The sequence below is a fragment of the Peromyscus leucopus genome, chromosome 1 (genome assembly GCF_004664715.2).
Source record: "Peromyscus leucopus breed LL Stock chromosome 1, UCI_PerLeu_2.1, whole genome shotgun sequence".
NCBI classification, from domain to species: domain Eukaryota; kingdom Metazoa; phylum Chordata; class Mammalia; order Rodentia; family Cricetidae; genus Peromyscus; species Peromyscus leucopus.
In genome coordinates, this window is record NC_051063.1 from 8,154,729 (window position 1) to 8,172,772 (window position 18,044).

Consider the following 18,044-nt stretch of genomic DNA (forward strand, 5'->3'; position numbering starts at 1 on the left):
TTTGGTTTTTGTTGTTATTCTTTTTATTCCATAGTCCTATTCTTAGAAGCACATGTTCAAACATCATTTGCATTATGATACTTTGTTTCTAAAGACAAGGAACTTTTATCTTCTCATATTACAACATTTGATTCTTATATGTAAGAGTAACATCAGCAGACAAGAAGCATGGTATGAATCAAGATAATGCAACCAATCTATAAAAATGATATAAATCAGATAATTCAGGCTAACCAGTAAGCATGTGCAGACACACTCATTCCACTTTTCTCCCAACACTGAGCCCGGAACAACTCTAATAGTGTATTTGAAGCTAAAGACAATATGCTCTCTTGTGAAAGAAGGGAGGATAGTCAAGAGAATAAAGAAAGGATGAGAGCAATCGGACAAACTCAGTAGAAGTAGAGATTTCATCTCTGGCACTTCCTCCTTATATTACCCCTATGGAAATTACTTATCGATTCTAAGCTGTGTTGCATTATTGTAAAGTTTATGAGATTATTTCTACATAGGGTTGATGTAAAAATTAAACAAAACACATGTAAATGCTTAGCACAGTACCTGAAGCAATACAAACATCTAGTAAATATATGTTCTTTTTATAGTCACTGTTTGTGAGATAAAGAATAAAAGCCTAGAAACACGATAAATCTAGAGAAATCACCAACATAAAAACGACCCTAAATTTCAAAATGAAAATTCCATAATCATTAAAATAGGATTATAAAGTTAAATTAGACAAATTAGTGGCTATCAACTCCAGCCTTGAACTTTGTAATAAGAAAACCTAAATGAGCCGGGCGGTGGTGGCGCACGCCTTTAATCCCAGCACTTGGGAGGCAGAGGCAGGCGGATCTCTGTGAGTTCGAGGCCAGCCTGGGCTACCAAGTGAGTCCCAGGAATGGCGCAAAGCTACACAGAGAAACCCTGTCTCGAAAAAACAAAAAAAAAAAAAAAAAAAAACCAAAGAAAACCTAAATGATATTACTAAAATCATATGACACATATGGGGTTTCTATTAGTCTACATTTCCTCTCTACTTGGGCTCAACACTAGGAAAAAAAAAACCAAATAACAGTTCAAAGTATAGTACTTGCTTATACATTTACTAAACAATATATATTATGAGCTATTATATACTTTTGAAAAATAGTGCTTAGTATTTATTTTATAAACATTTATTGAAACAATTGAGCTACTCATGTTTTGGCACCATGGCTGGAAAGTGAACAAGAAGAAAAAGTGACACACAAATCAATGCTAAGTGCTATAAAGAAAATCAAAGAGGCCAATGGCTCAGAGACTTAGAGGGGATGACATACCCATAAAAAGGGATGCCAGCCAGGAAGGCCCTACCTGAGCCAGGCCACCTGAATGAACATTTGAAGAAAAGCACCAAGCATCATCAGGACAAGGAGAAGGGCACTGTGGAGGATAAAGAGTGCTACATAACCCTAATTAAGAACAGGCTGGCAATGATGAGACCAGTGCTGTTCAACAATAGGTAAATCAAGCCTGAGGGTGTGGGAAGTCTTTAGGCCATGAAAAATTCAGGTTATTTTACTAAGCAAAAAGGCCAACCAGAAAATTTTTAATAAGCGAGCAATGAGATTTGATTTATGTTTTAGACAAAGATTTGTGAAGCCCCAGTCTGCAAAATTAAAAAAAAAAAAAAAAAAGCAAAAACCCACAACCATAATAAAAATAAATAGGATCAAGAGCCTAAATTGAAAACTTCTAAAAGAATAAGTAGGAAAAACTATTTGTGATGTTGAGTTGCGTACATATATATTACTTAGAGACAAGAATAAAGTAAAATCCACAGAAGAAAATACAATTCTCAAACTGGAATTACCTCAATGTTTAAAGAAAAAAAGTTGTGCTCTTAGGTGTAGCTCGTGACTGTTACTTCAGCACTCAGAAAGTTGAGGCAGGAGGATGCACATTTGAGGCTAGTCTGGACTATGTAGTAAGACCCTGTCTCAAAAAATAAACAAAAGTGTGCCCTCTTCAAAAGGCACAGTTAAAATGAGAAGAGCTACAAAAAAAAAACCAGTGAATTTATGTGACAAATACATGATGTTTATATCTAGAATATTAAAAGATGATCAAAACAAATGACAAGGGGGAACAGTGAAGATTTCATCACTCTTTTTGAAGATGACATAGAGATAACAAGTTACATAAAAAAGACAAAGCCATTAAGTTTTATGCAAAACAAAACAGAAAAGCACAGTGAGTACCACCAACTGAAAAAGCTGTGATCCCAAGTGTTGGTGAGGATGAAGAGTGAGGATGAAGTCTTGTTAGGCCCTTTAGCAAGACTGCAGAACAGCAGGGCTGCTGTGAAAGACAATGTAGCACTTATAAAATGAAACACTCCCAGCATATCATTTACTCAGCGTTCTCATTGTTAGGTAATCACCCAGAAGAAATTTTGAAATTCACTTTCAAAAATGCAGATGTGAATTTTTCTTGTAGTACTATTCTCAATCACTCAAAATTGAAGACAATCCCTCGCCCTTTGAGAAGTGAATGAATAGGCAGACAGGCCTACACTAACAATGGAATATCACTGAGCAGTGCACAGGACCTAGATATTGACAAGGGCAACTACATGGCCAAGTCTCAAAGATCTTATGTTTAAGGAATAGGCATTCAAAAGGCTATAACAACAACTCCACTTACAGTATATTCTCAAACAAGCTCACTTTGAGAGAGAACAACTTTATTCCAGAGGGGCTGCAAGAGGGAAAGAAAAAAAAAGGGGGGGAATAGAGAACCTACTTCGTCACTGTGGTAGTAGCTTTACAGCTATATTCAGCTGTCAACAATCCATAAAGTTGCACTAAATAGGACTACCTATACTTTAAAACTATCCTCCAACAAATCTGGCTTAAAAGAATATCAAACAACAGTAATAGGCATATATTTCTGAATTCTTAATTCCAGGTATCTAAAACTGTATCTACAAACATAAAAAGAACACATGAGTATTCTTAATTCTCATTAATGCTTACAGCCTCACTCTTGTTTTCTATTTTTCTTTAACAGCCTTCCAAACAATTTTTACTGAAATTAAAAGGTATAGGGCTGGAGAAGCGGGTCACTGGTTAAGAGCACCTGTTACTCTTGCAAAGGACTCAGGTTCATTTCCCAGCACCTGCATGGTGGCTCACTATGATCCCTAACTCCAACTCAAGGAGATCTGACACTCTCTTCTAACTTCAGTGGGCACCAGACATAGATGTGGTGCAACAGACATATGAGCAGGCAAAATGCTCATATACATAAAAGAAAAAAAGCCTTAAAATTAAAGAAAAATCTTAAAGAAATAAAAATGTTAAAATGGGTTAAAGTAGACTCGTGTAGTAAAATATAAAACCAGAAAACCCACAACTACCAAAACCTAAATAAGGTAAATGTAATCTGAAGATACACTTCAAAACACATCAAGAAAGACTTAAAAATATTCAAAATGAAAATACTGAACAAGGTAACATGAAGGCACCAGAATAATTGCAGAATTAACAAACAGGAAGATGTGGCAACTAAGTCTCACTATTCACTGAAGAAGTTCTACTCTTTTCACAAAGGTTTTTAAGGCAGCACTGATGACCTTCAGGTAGAAGGAGCCTAAAACTGCTTTCTTGGGAATTCTGAGTGTACACATTAACAGCCCTTCCAGCTTTCCCTAAGTCCTAAGAGTCATGCACAAATAGTAACACTTTAGTTGCCTGTTTCAGGTGAGTATGTCTCCCTTAGAGCCCATGTTTGCTCTGCCCTTTCAACTTTTTTGTTTGTTTGTTTTTTGTCTTTTTTTTTTTTTTTTTTTTTTTTTTTTGGTTTTTCGAGACAGGGTTTCTCTGCACAGCTTTGCACCTTTCCTGGAGCTCACTTGGTAGCCCAGGCTGGCCTCGAACTCACAGAGATCCGACTGGCTCTGCCTCCCGAGTGCTGGGATTAAAGGCGTGCGCTGCTGCCGCCGCCGCCGCCGCCGCCGCCGCCGCCGCCCGGCTTTGTTTTGTTTTAAAACAGGGTTTCTCTCTGTAGTTTTGGTGCCTGTCCTGGATCTTGCTCTGTAGACCAGGCTGGTCTCGAACTCAGAGATCTGCCTGGCTCTGCCTCCCAGGTGCTGGGATTAAAGGCATGCGCCATCCCCACCTGGCACCCTTTCAACTTTTTGAAAGATACAAAAGTCAGTCTGAGCCCACAAGAAATAAGATCTCTGGATGGCAGCTGTTGATGCTGCATGGAGAAATACCAGAGAAGAAGTCATCAGAAAAAAGGGAGTATAAAAAGAAAAACATAACAAAGAGATAAAAATTCTGAACTGCCAACTTACAAAAGCTAATGAGCAAACCTGCTTTCTCTGAGTAACATGAACCCAGTCCATGCACAGCTTGCCAAGTTCAGCCTAGCAAATCTGGTAGCCATTCTTTCAGTGGAATTCCAGGGCCTACCTAGCCTCAAGCTTCATCAGTTACCCCACCTAGACATATTATACAATTCTGGTAACACTGTGCTCACTTCAAAGTGAGCTACACACGTGCAGTTATTGATGTAAGGAGGGAAAGAAGGTTCCTCCTTAAACAGGAAGAATAAAGAAGTAGTTCAGGTTAGCAACATTTTGGGAGAGGAAATAAAATGGCTGGCTTCTAGACTTTTTTCCAGAAGAGTTTTCTAACAGAACTTAATTGAATACACACAAGCAACAAATCAGAAATCATCAGCCTAACCTAGAAATCTTGTGACCTCTGAAGTGAAAACTGAACTGGAAATTATTTAAATGTATGACAGTCTTTGTTATGAGAGAAGGGAAATCACAGCCTCTTAAGAGTCTCAGGAAACTGCAGCACAAAGATTGAATTATGACTACATCGCTCAATACTGCAGCTCCTTTCTCCAAGGGAAAAGGGAGCAGCGAATCAACATAAAGAGGGACTTGATGCAAAACTGCTTTAGTTTTAGGCATCATCACAGCTCTGTGAGCACATATGAACAGAGCCCTATAAGTGCAAAAGGCCCAGGGACAGCTACACAGTGCCCTTTCCCATAGCATAAACCATAATCAAACTTCTTAAACCATGGGTGGAGACCAAGAAAAAACTGGCAATAGTTTCTGAATGAAATAATCAAAAATTAAAATGCATTATGAACCTGAGGTGTTTCTGGAAGTGCTCACCCATACTGTGTCATGAAACTGCACTGAGCCTTGGTTTTAAACATATCAAGTTGTGCGACACCAGCAAAGCCTAGCCGAAACACTTCAGTTCATAATAGAGATAACGGTGTGCTACAAATTATAGTATTTTACTGTACAAAGTTTTCTGCTCATAGGAACATAATGGTCTAATTACAGAAAATAATGATTTCAAATATTTTCCAATTATTCTTTATAGAGAATATCTTTGGATTATACTACATTAGAATGCTTGATTTTAAAGTTTACTGTTAGAGATGCTGACTTGAGTTCACAAATAATCAGGGTGAATTTTGACTTGGAATTAAGATAGACTTCCCAACAGTTTCTGCAAGTCCCTATAAGCTGATCATTTTGTTCTAGTATTTATGTGAAGTGGGGTTGTGAGTACTTAGGATTATAAAATCAGAATACTGATCAACCTGAAAAATTCTGAACTGCCCTACATCTTATATTATCAAATACTCAGCTAATTATTTCTTTATGTAAAAATAAGCACACTTATCTCATTAGTATGCAAAATTTCTTTCTTCTTACTAATTGGTAAAACTATATATAATATACATACACCAAAGAACTGTTTTATAATAATTTCTTTATGATTTATTATCAGCAAATGCTTTATTTATCTATCTACGTATCCAAAGCTTCATTGAAATGTCTTGGATGAAAGGGGCTGCAAATATAAAGATTTAGGAAGTCTTGGTCTCCAAAGCCCTTAAGCTCCAGGCATACTATTCAGTAAAGACAGTAACCAAGTTGAAATAGCAATCTCTGAGAAAACACAAATCTACTTTATGTTCATTTTAAAGTTAATTTAATATCATATACGATAAGAAAGCAACAATGATAAAGTCTAAGAGTAAACAAGATGACTTTGCTTAGATTTTAAAAGTAACATGACCTGTAAATGCTGAGCTTGTAAAGACCATGTTTACACATAGACCAGACATAGGAAAAAAAGCTGCAATTGTAACATGTGACCTTTATAACCTCCCTATATGATAAAGACCCTTCACAAACTGATGCCTATGAAGCCAAATTCTGAGGATAGTTGAAACTCTAGTAAACGAAGGGCTAGCACATAGCTGCTGTACCCTTTAAACAATCCTAACCAAGTGTTGGTGCACAGGGAAAGAATATTGAGAAAAGAGTGGTATTTTTAATTCTATGGCTGTGGTTAGCAACTGAATGCTAGCCTAATGGGACCCCTTGAAAGATAAATTTTTACAAAGCACCAGAGGAAAGCAAGCCCTCCTAATCTTGCACCCTCAAGCCATGGCCCATGTTTTAGCAGCAACATCTAGAAAAAATGTTAAGGGAATGAGACGGGCCCAGGAAATATAGTTTCAATAGTGTGGGATAGCCATGTTCAATATAGGATAATAGCAGAACACATCAAAAAGACCTCTGATGGCCTGTTATTGAACATAAAGAAATGGGAAGCTGCGTTTGGATACATATATTTTGGCTTTTGTTAAAAAGGTAAACTGTATTTTTCATTTTATTTCAAGGTTTATCTTACTAGTGGTTATGTAGCCATTGGAGTATACAGTATACAATTCTTATAGAAAAATTACTCACTTTTTGTAAGACTTATTTTCATTTTTAAATATGTATATGTGGAGGGGTGCATGTGAATGTGAGTGCCTTTGAAGGCCAGAGGTGTGTATGAGATCACCATGAGCTGTAGTGATAGGTAGTTGTTAGCTGCTCAGTGCTGGTGGTGCTAGGAAGCCAAACTCAGTTTCCCTGCAAGAAATGTTCCTGCTCTTAGGTGCACACACTTGTTTTATATACCCCTATACATTTATGTCCTTAAGGTCTTTGTCTAATGACTTATTTTAAAAGACCTATGAAAATTATCACAATGTTTCATCCAAATGCATTTGAGATTTAAAATGGTAGTTTTGAAATCTATAATGAAAAAGGAGCAGCATATTTTCTAAACTGTCATATGTTAAGACTCTCCCCTAGAATGTCAATTTGGAATAAATACATGCATATTCATACACACTCACACACACACACACACACACACACACACACACACACGGTCAGTAGAAAAATAAGCACACACATTTATATCTCAATAAGAGTCAATCAAACGACAGGGACAATAAAACAGTGTTAAGGCAGAAAATAGCAACAGTAAATATTGTCTTTTTAAAAAAATAATTCAAACACATAGGATGGTAAAAGGCAAAGGCATTTAAATCATTTCCTTAGTAATACAAGTAATATTTAAATAGATTTAATAGTGCTGCTCCAAACCAATGAATTATGGGTTTAAAACCTATTAAAATGTAATGTTTTTTTCCTGAGCTGAGAGGAGAGAGATTTAAATCCACTGAATTTTAATATTTCAGCTTGAGCTGCAGGAGGTAGAGAAAGTCCAAATGAACTATTCCATCAGCACCATTCAAGCATGAACATTTTAATCAGTTTTCCTTCCTTGGAGTTCTCTAACACAGTTTACGCTGTCATTCTGAAAGCACTTAACACAGAAAGTGTGAAAAACCACCAAGGCTTGTTATTGCCTTCACAATTGATGGCAAATAATTTTGCAGACTTCCTATCATTAAAATGTCACTACTAAAAATTGAAGTTCAGCTTTTCTAGTGCTAAACTGCATTTTCCTGCAACACCATGGCATACCTGTTCATAAAGGTTATTGGGATGGGATATTTTAATGCTCACATTTATATCATTTCCTCCTTAAAAAGTTAGAACAGAAAAAAGGATGAAGGATTCTTTTTTAAAAAAATACATTTTCATTTTCATAAGCTGAATCTCTTTTTTTCTAAGGCTCACTCTAAAAAACTTTTTGTAAATAGTGGTTTGTTGAAATTCTTATCAGTCTGTTTCGCCTCCATTATCAAGCATAACCACATTCACACAGCATGTACTGATTATATAGTGTAATGGATTTAAGAAGCATTTTAAGATAGTCAGATGACTCAATTTAATAATACAGGAAATGAAAACATCATTTCTAATTAGATCATATTACTGATTTAAAACTGCAATTTGTGTGTTGTTCCAACAGCGCAATCTCACAGAGATTCTAATTTAAAAACACAGTGGCTAGTAGGACACATGACAGTATCAAACTACATGCATAACATTCCCCCCAGCCAATTTGGAGTAGCTCAAGGAAAGCTTCAAGGGAACATGAAATCAAAATACAAGACAGTAACTGTAAACAAAAGCAAAAAAGGAAATTTCCTGGTTTTCTTTCTTATAAATAAAAGATAAAATGATATTTAGCTTATTTCAGTCTATCAACACTTTTAAACTGAACATGACCTGTGGAAAAAATCATTATAACTGTGTTTCATTCCATTAAACACAACTAGCTTATTGTGAGGAAAACAGTCACCTCTCCAAGTTTCAGGCTCACTTCAGCATTTTGCATTTAAACTGCATGGATCACTGGTTTGGCTCATTTACCAATGAAGGTAGAATAATATTGCAGAGTTAAAAGGTGCTTCATCAGATTTCATTAAATCAGGGAACATTCCCTCTTGTCTGGATGGTGTGCCTACATATAAAAGAGGTGCATATGTAGGGATAAATAAATGAAGGTCTGCAGTAGCATAAACAGGTCTTATGCTTCTTAGAAAAAAATGCTGTCATTCTCTCAGTGCAGAAAAACCACAGCCAATTCCATTCTAAAATCTAAGTAAGAAAAATCTAAACCTTACCTGTCATCATTCTGGTAGCAAATCAAAGTGCTACCATTTCCTGGAAAGATAAGGCAGCTCAGCAGAAAAAGTCTTTTGTTATCAAGGCTTAAAACTGATGTCAATCCCTAGGTTCCACACTGTAGGAGAAAAGTGACTCCTACAAGTTGCCTTCTAACCTCCACAATGGATGTCATGGCACAAGTGTGCCACTACCCCACAGCATACCAATAAATAAGTGTTTTTGTTTTTGCTTTTTAATTTTTATGCTACCATTTCTTAAAACGATGCCCAAGAAAAGAGAGAACAATTGGTGCATTTAAAATCCTAAAAACATAAATTCTCTGAAAACTACTGATACAAGACTATCATCATGCTTAAAAAAACAAAAACCCAAAAGAACCTCAGCAGCAGAATTCATCAAGTGAGTTTGTAAACAGGTTCCTTCTTTCTCAGTTTGCAGTTACCAGAATGGTAGCATTTACTTTACTATTTCTGTAAAGTCTGTTTCCAGAACAATCAGATTATATGATTTTAACTCCATTCTCTGTCCAAATATAAACAGTTTGAAACTCCACAAGATCCACCAACATCAACACACACTGCTTTTACAGCATGAAGGTCTACTGAGTTAGTTTTTTTCAAGTAAACTTTTAGAATATAAAATTAAACTGGCTTTATTTTAATAATAAAATCTATATGAACAATATGCTGATTGGTAACAGCTACAATTTACAAATGGTTTCTTTGAGAAAAGGCAATGTGATATCCTATTCAACACAGTTATATATAATCAAAATAATGTAAAATAGCATTAAAAATATATGTGAAGTGACAAGAATAAGGAAACTTATTTCATTTTCTATCTGTCGTCATTTTTAAGCAACATCTGAAACAACATAGGTCTGGTTTAGCTTAATTTTTCCACTGTTCAGCTGTTCACTAGAAACTAGAAAAGCCAAAACAACAAAAAAGTTTTCTAGAAATAGGTGCTAATCAAATACAGGTAGGAATTTTAGCCACTCATGAAATGACCCTGCAAGTTTTCTGATAAGGCAGCACATTGTACATACAAAGCCACTGTAAACACTAAACTACATAGAATAACAACTTTAGGTAGGTTCTATCATGATTGACCCATGAAAGATAAAATAAAAACAAAAAAACATATTCATACTATTCTGACATGACCATAACCCATTCACACAAAAAAAGTTTCACGCAAGCAGAATTACTAAGTACACATAGACTAACTTTTAAAACTGAGTTCTCTTAAATAATATGTGTGTGTGTGTTGCTATTTTCTTGAGTTTTAAGAAACTACCTACCCCAGCATAGTAAATGTATGACAAAGGTTCCTCCTGAGTCTTTAGGGCCTTTCTGATTCAGCCTCTCCCTTCCAAAGGGCATTTTTCTTGCACTTTTCCATTTATGATATCTGCTAATTTACTACCATTTTTTTTTCTGGTGGTCAGAGATACAAAATAGACCTTCAAATAGCCCAATAAAGAACAAGCTACAATCAGACTACTGCCACCAACACCAGTGCAGTGATCCTGAGTCTTGATTCCCTTGTTAAAAGACAGTGGCATAATTGAAGCAGTATCTTCACTTCAGATTGATTATCAGGCGACCCTTATTCGTATCTTCACTCAGCAATTTGAATTTTAATGAAAGTAAATGGAATAATTAGCATTTCAAAGTGTGTTTGATACACTGAGAGGAAAAATGAGAAAAGACTTTTGTGTATAATTTATACACAAAGAAAGAATTTGGGAGGGAGCAGAAAGAAGGAGTGGAGTCTTCTTTAGAGTGTAGCAATGTGTTTCTTGCACTTCTGCATAAACTATTAAGTCAGTACTGGACTGTTTACAACCAAGAGTTCTCCTCTTTATTATTATTTCTAAGTTTTATTAGTTGTTACATTTGAAGCTGTAGGGAATGCCTAAACCTAAGGACCTAGCAGGTTCTAGGAAAGACCACTGTCACTACTGCCAGCTAGTGTTTTCTAAGCAGGTCACTGATTTTTTAGTTCATCTACTTTCTCCTACAAATGGACACTATCCTGTAAGAACAACTCATAACAAAGAAGAAAGAGTAGGAGCGGATATGTAAAAATACATACTTTACTAAAGTGATATTAACACAATTTAAATCATCTGTGGAACAATAAAAAGAAATCAGGTCATTTTAACATCAGAGCAATCTGTGTCTTTTTTTTCCTGTCTAGTTTAGCAACAGAAACTGATGGCACAATAAAGAAACATGAGAAAGAGCTGTCCAGTCTCCTCAGGGGAGTTTTCAGGAGCCAACTTAATTAGTAAACTGTGGTACAAAGCTTCTGAGCAGCTAACAAATGCCTCAGGAGACTGAAGGACAAGAGCTCAATTCACTGTGGTCATCTATTACTTTCTGTCCCTTTGGTGGAACAAAATTTAAAAAAGAGAAAAACAAGAGAGCTAAGGACAAACACTAAGATCAGAGCTAAAATGGAAAGGCCACGTACCCCAATGATGGCGTTCAGTTCTGCCATGGTCACCTGCTTGGCCCGTTCCACAGCCTGCACCACTTGTTGCTGGTGCTATAAATGAAGATCAGAAACAGAATACAATTATTTGTTTTCTACTCAGTCAGAACAGCTTTTCCTAATATGTCCTCTAACTTTACATGCAAAATAGCATTTGGGAGTCTCCAGATTTCCAAATAAAATCCCCAGGAATAACCAGGCATCCACTGTACACATCATCTTTGTGCTCATGGAGGATGCTCCCTACATCTGCACTATCTGCTTATATTTCATTCTCAGGCCAAGAGAACACTCTAACCAAACATCTTCTGATAGTACTGAAAACAAAGCTCAACTTATCCCATCTGTTTCTTTGTACTATTCCCCTTTATGCTACCTACCTACAGGAAAAAAAAAATTCTGTAAGTAGTCCCTACAGGTACTTATTTTTATAAATTATTCTCCAGTATTTATTAGCATAAACAGCAAAAGGTTATTCTAATTCCATGTTCTATCTCTTCTGGAAGTGTAAAGGGGTCTATGTTTATATTCTATCATGAAGGGTTGTATGCTTAAACAAAACTATATGCAAATGAAGTTGAAGTACTTTGTGTACTTCTTTTAAATACCTACAGGTTTAAATCATTTTTCTTTAGAAAAACTAGAATTATTAATACTAGGAAATCTCTCCACCCTTGATTCATTTCCCAAGAGAATGAGCAATAACTGGTATTGTTTTATAATATTGGTAAAAATCAAAACATAAGTAACACTGAAGTGTCTGCAATGGGGGCACTCACACATCTGGATATACACAAATGGTTGTGTAAGACTCTCAAAATGTAAAATAACCCCCAATTAAGTATATGTGAAGAGTCTAGTATCTACAGACTCAAATCTGGTCTGAAATTCTTTCAAGTAGCTTTAGTGAATGAAGGACAAAAAGCTACGTTAAGGCATTTCTCTATGTGGTTGGAAGATGCTTGTGTTAAGTGATCTCTGGTGAAAATTTCAGCGTATGTTCTTCACTAATTTGAAGTGAATATATGGTTCAACTATAAAACTGCTTATAACACACAAAAAGCTCTCCATCAAACATGGAATATTCCCTTACTATCAAGTTTCCACTTCAAAACTCTCAAACATATATGATATTGTGACTTTACTACCTCTGATGTGAACACAGGCACGAGGGGGAGGTTTTGTGGGATAGAAACTGCCTTAAATTAGGCACATATAACATGGTGTTTTCATCTTTTGCTTATTAATAGAAAAATGCTAAATAACAAATTAATTCTGTGGGATGTTCTGTATGCTGTGAATCTATATTGCTCTGATTGGTTGATAAATAAAATGCTGATTGGCCAGTAGCAAGGCAGGAAGTATAGGTGGGATAAGCAGACAAGGAGAATTTTGGGAAGAGGAAGGCTGAGTCAGGAGATGCCAGCCCGCCGTCCAGGGAGCAGCATATAATGGCACACAAGTAAAGCCACAGAAAACATGGAGACATATAGATTAACAGAAATGGGTTGAGTTTAAATGTAAGAGCTAGTCAGTGGTAAGCCTGAGCTAATGGCCGAGCAGTTTTAATTAATATAAGCCTCTGTATGTTTACTTGGGTCTTTACTGGCCAGCCAGTCTAATCAATAGGCAAGTTCCAGGTTCCGTGAGAGACCCTGTCTTAACATATGAGGTAGAAAGAGACTGAAGAACACACACATACATACACAAACCTAGAAGTAATACAGAGTAAGACTTGTCTATAATAACTTCAGCTTATCTTAAAGGCAGTCTGACCACATGCCATGTTTACTGAGCACTTACTATGTGTCAAGTTCAAAGCTCATTTTAAATTTATGATACTTTTTAGCGTAGTGAAAAGCAGTAGCACTTGCAAAGTAGCCTCTGAGATTTAATATTCCATGCATTTTAAAAATAGGTGTACATATTTGTGAATCTGTTTGTGGGTGTTTGTGCTGGAGACCAGAAGTATTGGATCCACCTGCAGCTGGAGTTACAGGCAGTTGTGCGCTTTCCTACATGAGTGCTGCAAACCACTCTTAACCACTGAGCCATCTCTCCAGCTCCCTCCATGCATGATTATGTGCAGAAATTGTTACAAACTTTCTACCTTTTACTTGTGATATTCAACAATGACTGCTTAAAATTTCTATGAAAGTGAGACAAAGAATCGAATATGCACTCATCCACAACATAAAGCATTCACTCTAATCATGTATTCATTCACTTCAAGTGTACAAGCTCTTACCATGACATGTCTCCATCTACTGAAATATTTCCTTCATATTAAGCATTAAATATTCAAAAAAACAATTACATGGATCAGAGATATGAAACATATCTACATAAGGCCTCTCTAGCATGAGGTCTGTACAACTGTTGCTTCATAAATTGTATTTCAACTGCTAAGAGACAAAGATGCCTCAGGCAGCAAGGCTCCATAGCATTAAAATCAAGTGCATTTTTTTTCTTTTTTCTTTTTTTTTTGAGAAAACTCAATTCTCTGATCTGCCATCAGATCTGACAGTAACTTGTTAGGAAGCTAACATCAAAATGGAAGTCATGACTCAGCTTGTGTGCTTTGATAGCAATAGCCAATAGTTTCTGGACTTTATCTGCAGTTTGCAATTCAACTTCCCTATTTCTGCTCACACTCAAGAATCATTTGCTGTTTAAGGGCCTTTTGAATATAAGCTTCCTGAGGCGAAAGGTGCCACCTCTTCTGTGAGCTCTGAAAGCACCAGTAACAAACACTCTACCATTACTCTCTCCACAACATGGTAAACACATCACCCCACAGACTGGATGTACCCATCAGGTAGTGTGAACATTAAAACTCAGAAAGAGGAGGCAAAAAGATCACAATTGAGAAAAAGTAACTCTTGAAGTAAAGTCCACACACTATTCCCCAAAGCTGGTCCAAGGCATTTTTTTTTTCCCATTCTCAGATTTTAACAAATAAGCTCCCTGACTCAGAAAAGTCAGTGCTTCACATTTTCTTAGAATGGTGATGGCTTTTCCACTATGCCTGCCACCTCTTCACTTTCTTCCCCTTCCCCATCTGTCATTTACTCCCACTGTACTCTCATTTTATTTCCAGTCCCACTCCCAGCTTGTCCTTTCTGATACCACACCTCAAGTGGTGAAAAAGGTACTTTAGCCTCATGAGTAGGCAGAAGGAACAGTCCCTTCTTATCTTTCGACAGTACTACCAAACAAAATGTCATCCAGGAAGTATTAGCAAGCCAAGGGAATGATGACTGGGATTTAAAGGAAACAAAATATGTCTAATTACATTTTACTTAAAATGTTGAAACTTACATTCCTTAGTTTTTAAAAATAAACCATGCTGTAGAAATTTTATGATTGCAGAGTTACTGAAAATCATCGAATTACATGTAAGATAAAGTGAATTTATGGCATATATATTATATCTTAATATGATTACTTTACAAAAATACTGTGATTTAAGGAATAAAGGTGTTGTTGGGGGCAAAAAATCTGTACACTAAATTACATTTCTATTACTTTCATTGTTATAAAATTATTTTTAATATTTGGCCAAGAAAAGCATTGAATTTTTCTTTTATGAAATAAAATGATATAAGCCCATGTAGGTTCAATACAGCTTACTGATGAACAGACCTTTATGAACGACTATGTGTGCAGTAGGTTCTTAAAGTATGTTTTTCAGAAGGGATAACAATGCCAATGTATGTCACAACAATATTTTGAGGCAGACAAGAGATATGCTACTAAAGAAGAAAGTCAGAATAAAAATTGTTACACTTAAAACAATTTTTAAATTTTCTCCACATATTCGGAGGAAAAATTCTGGCAAAAATGCAAAGATGACCAGGATTCTTATAATGAACAACAACCCAAAGTAAGACTTACTATGCCCATTTCATATACAATGCACAGACAAGAGTGCGAGGAAATCAAGGGCATAAAATACCAGAAAAGGTTTTAGGAGGGAATCAGGAAAGCCTTAGCTTTTCATTCATTCATTCAAATGTATTAAGTACCTAATAACTGCAGGTACTGAGGTTAGGATTATGACCCTTTAGACCATACCTCCTGATCTCAGTTTCAATTCTATGCAAAGGGGCTGCAAGGAGGTTAAGAGCACTTTTTGCTCTTGCAGGGGAGCTGGGAGAGATGATTCCCAGCATCCACATGGTAGTTCACAATTATCTCTAACATCAGTTCCAGGGGATCCATACCCTCTTCTGGCCTCCATGAGCAATGTATGCATGTGGTATACATGTATACATACATACATACATACATACATATATATGTAGGCACTCATATTCAGAAACTCTCACAGACCGAAAAATAGATAAATCTAATCTAAAATTTAGAAAATCTATTAAGAAAGATGGGGAATACTCAAAAGCTCTATAATTACTACTGGGGAATAATTTCCGAGAGAAAATTAGAGGATGTTATGCAATCATTTATCAAGGAAATATCTTAATCTAATCTGAGTACTAGGGAAAGAGTCCCTAAGGAAGCTGACTTGACAATTGCAACTGGAAGGACTTCTGTGGATGAAGAATGAGGAAAAAAAACAGGCAAAAGGACAAGCTTGGCAAAGTCTGTGAAGTCTCTCTCAAGGAAGTGAGCTCCCATTGTGACTAGAGGAGCAGGGAGGATAGGATTTTGTAGGGCCTTTGGGATGAATACGCAAAATGCCTTTAAAGTGGAAGAGGCATTCACAACAACAAAGGCAAATGCATGGAGACACAGATGTACGGCAAAGGCATTTTCTAGAAAAGCACCTATTGGAAATAAAATCTGGAAAAAATGGAAGATGCCCAACAGTATAGGGCTTTTCATTACATGAAAAACAGCTGTACTTTATCATGGCAGAAAGTGAGATGTTATTAAAATGTTTTAAGCAGCTGAATACTATCAGTTCTGGGTTTTATTAAGATGGATCTTACTGAAGGCAGGTGGCAAGGAGTGAACCTGACTGAAGCAAGAACAGTTACAGAGCCATGCAATACTCCAGGTGAAAGATACTTACAACTTGTACTAAATGCCCTTCCTAATAGGAATCATCAGTCATATGTAATAAACACCACTCATTTATCATATTGCAGAACTAGAAAGAACTCCTTTCGAGATTCTGAGACCCAGAAACCAGGTTTTGTTAACCACCAAACAAGACTCTGCACACTGATTTCCAAATGCTGTCTGGTTTGGTATGGTAGAACTGCAGTACCAACCACAGGACAAAAACCATTAGTATATCCAATAGTTGACTCTGTATCATTCTAGCCAGTTTTCAATCATTCTCTGAAAAAAAGTCATGACACCTTATTAATAAGCTTTTTTCTAGTGGAGGAGAATGAACCTTAATACTAATAACTTAGAATCTACTTTCCCAAAACTTCCTCCTGGTCTCCATTTTGTCTCTAAACTTGCCTCTGCTTCAAGCATTTGAATATAGTAAAATAGATTTTCAAGTTCCTTTCTTCCCTTTCTTCTAGGTTAAATATTCTTAGGTCACTCAATGGCTTTAGGACCATTCATCCTTCAGGTCATACTCAGTGTGGATAGAATACACAACACTCCAGGTACAACAGAGCAGATCAAGTTCAAGCGAAAATATCACTTGAAAGTTTTGAAAGTCTCACTGAAATTCTACTTTGTCTACTAAAGAGTTATTACTAAGTTTACAGGTACATATGCAATTTAAATAACCATAAGCTTCAATTCAGCCTGCCAAATAATATTCCAAAATGGTTTCACAAAAAATTAGATATTACAAACATATAAACAACACCAACAGTTGGTAAAATGAAGAACTTCTCAAAGCCACATACAGCCTACCAAACAATTTTGGCTTGAAACATAGGATCAAAGACTACAGATCTAAATAGAGTTCTCAAAAGAAGAAATACAAATAGACAGGATTTTTACGTGTTCAACATAGTTGGCTACCAAGGAAATGCAAATTAAAACTACTTGGAGGCTCCATTCACCCTGGCAAAGTGACTATCATCAAGAAAACAGTCACTGGGCAGTGGTGGCACATGCCTTTAATACCAGTATTGGAGAGGCAGAGGCAGGAGGATCTCTGTGAGTTTGAGGCCAGCCTGATCTACAAAGAGAGTTCCAGGACAACCTGGGCTGTTACACAGAGAAATCCTGTCTTGAAAACAAAAAGAAAGGAAACAATTGACAGAAATTTCTGGCAAGGATGTGGCAAAAGAAAGAATCTCATTTTCTGTAAGTAGAAGGATAAACTAGCAGCTACTATGGAAATCAGTGTAAGGTTTCTCAAAAACCACATACAGAACTACCATATGATGAAGCTATCCAGTGCACAAGCATGCATGCATACACACGACTCTCTAGCCTATGAAAAAGATACCATCATACCCATGGTCAGTGCTACTCTAGTCACAGTAACAAATGAAGTAAGACTAGCTGTCCTTCACTGGATGAATAGATAATGAAATTGAATTAAATATATACTGATGTAATTTTATTCAACTGTTATTAAAAAATGGAGTTTGTAGGAACATGGATAGAAAAATAAAGTAACTCGGGTTCAGAAAAGAAATCTTTTTTTTCTCTCATATTCAGATCCCAGTTTCTTAGTTTTATACAA

The 18,044-nt window shown here is 36.2% G+C and overlaps 1 protein-coding gene across 14 annotated transcripts in view; it reads right to left on the reverse strand.

Annotated features, from left to right (window-relative positions):
• Positions 1-18,044, reverse strand: part of Tle4 (TLE family member 4, transcriptional corepressor) — a 141,044-nt gene that overhangs the window by 80,590 nt on the left and 42,410 nt on the right. For 8 of the 14 annotated variants that reach the window (XM_028874853.2, XM_028874855.1, XM_028874852.2 and 5 more), the window contains exon 6: positions 11,396-11,470. The exons of the other annotated variants lie outside the window; for them this stretch is intronic. In XM_028874853.2, coding sequence (XP_028730686.1) covers positions 11,396-11,470 — 75 coding nt within the window. The remainder of the gene's footprint in view (positions 1-11,395; positions 11,471-18,044) is intronic. 14 annotated transcript variants of the gene reach the window in all.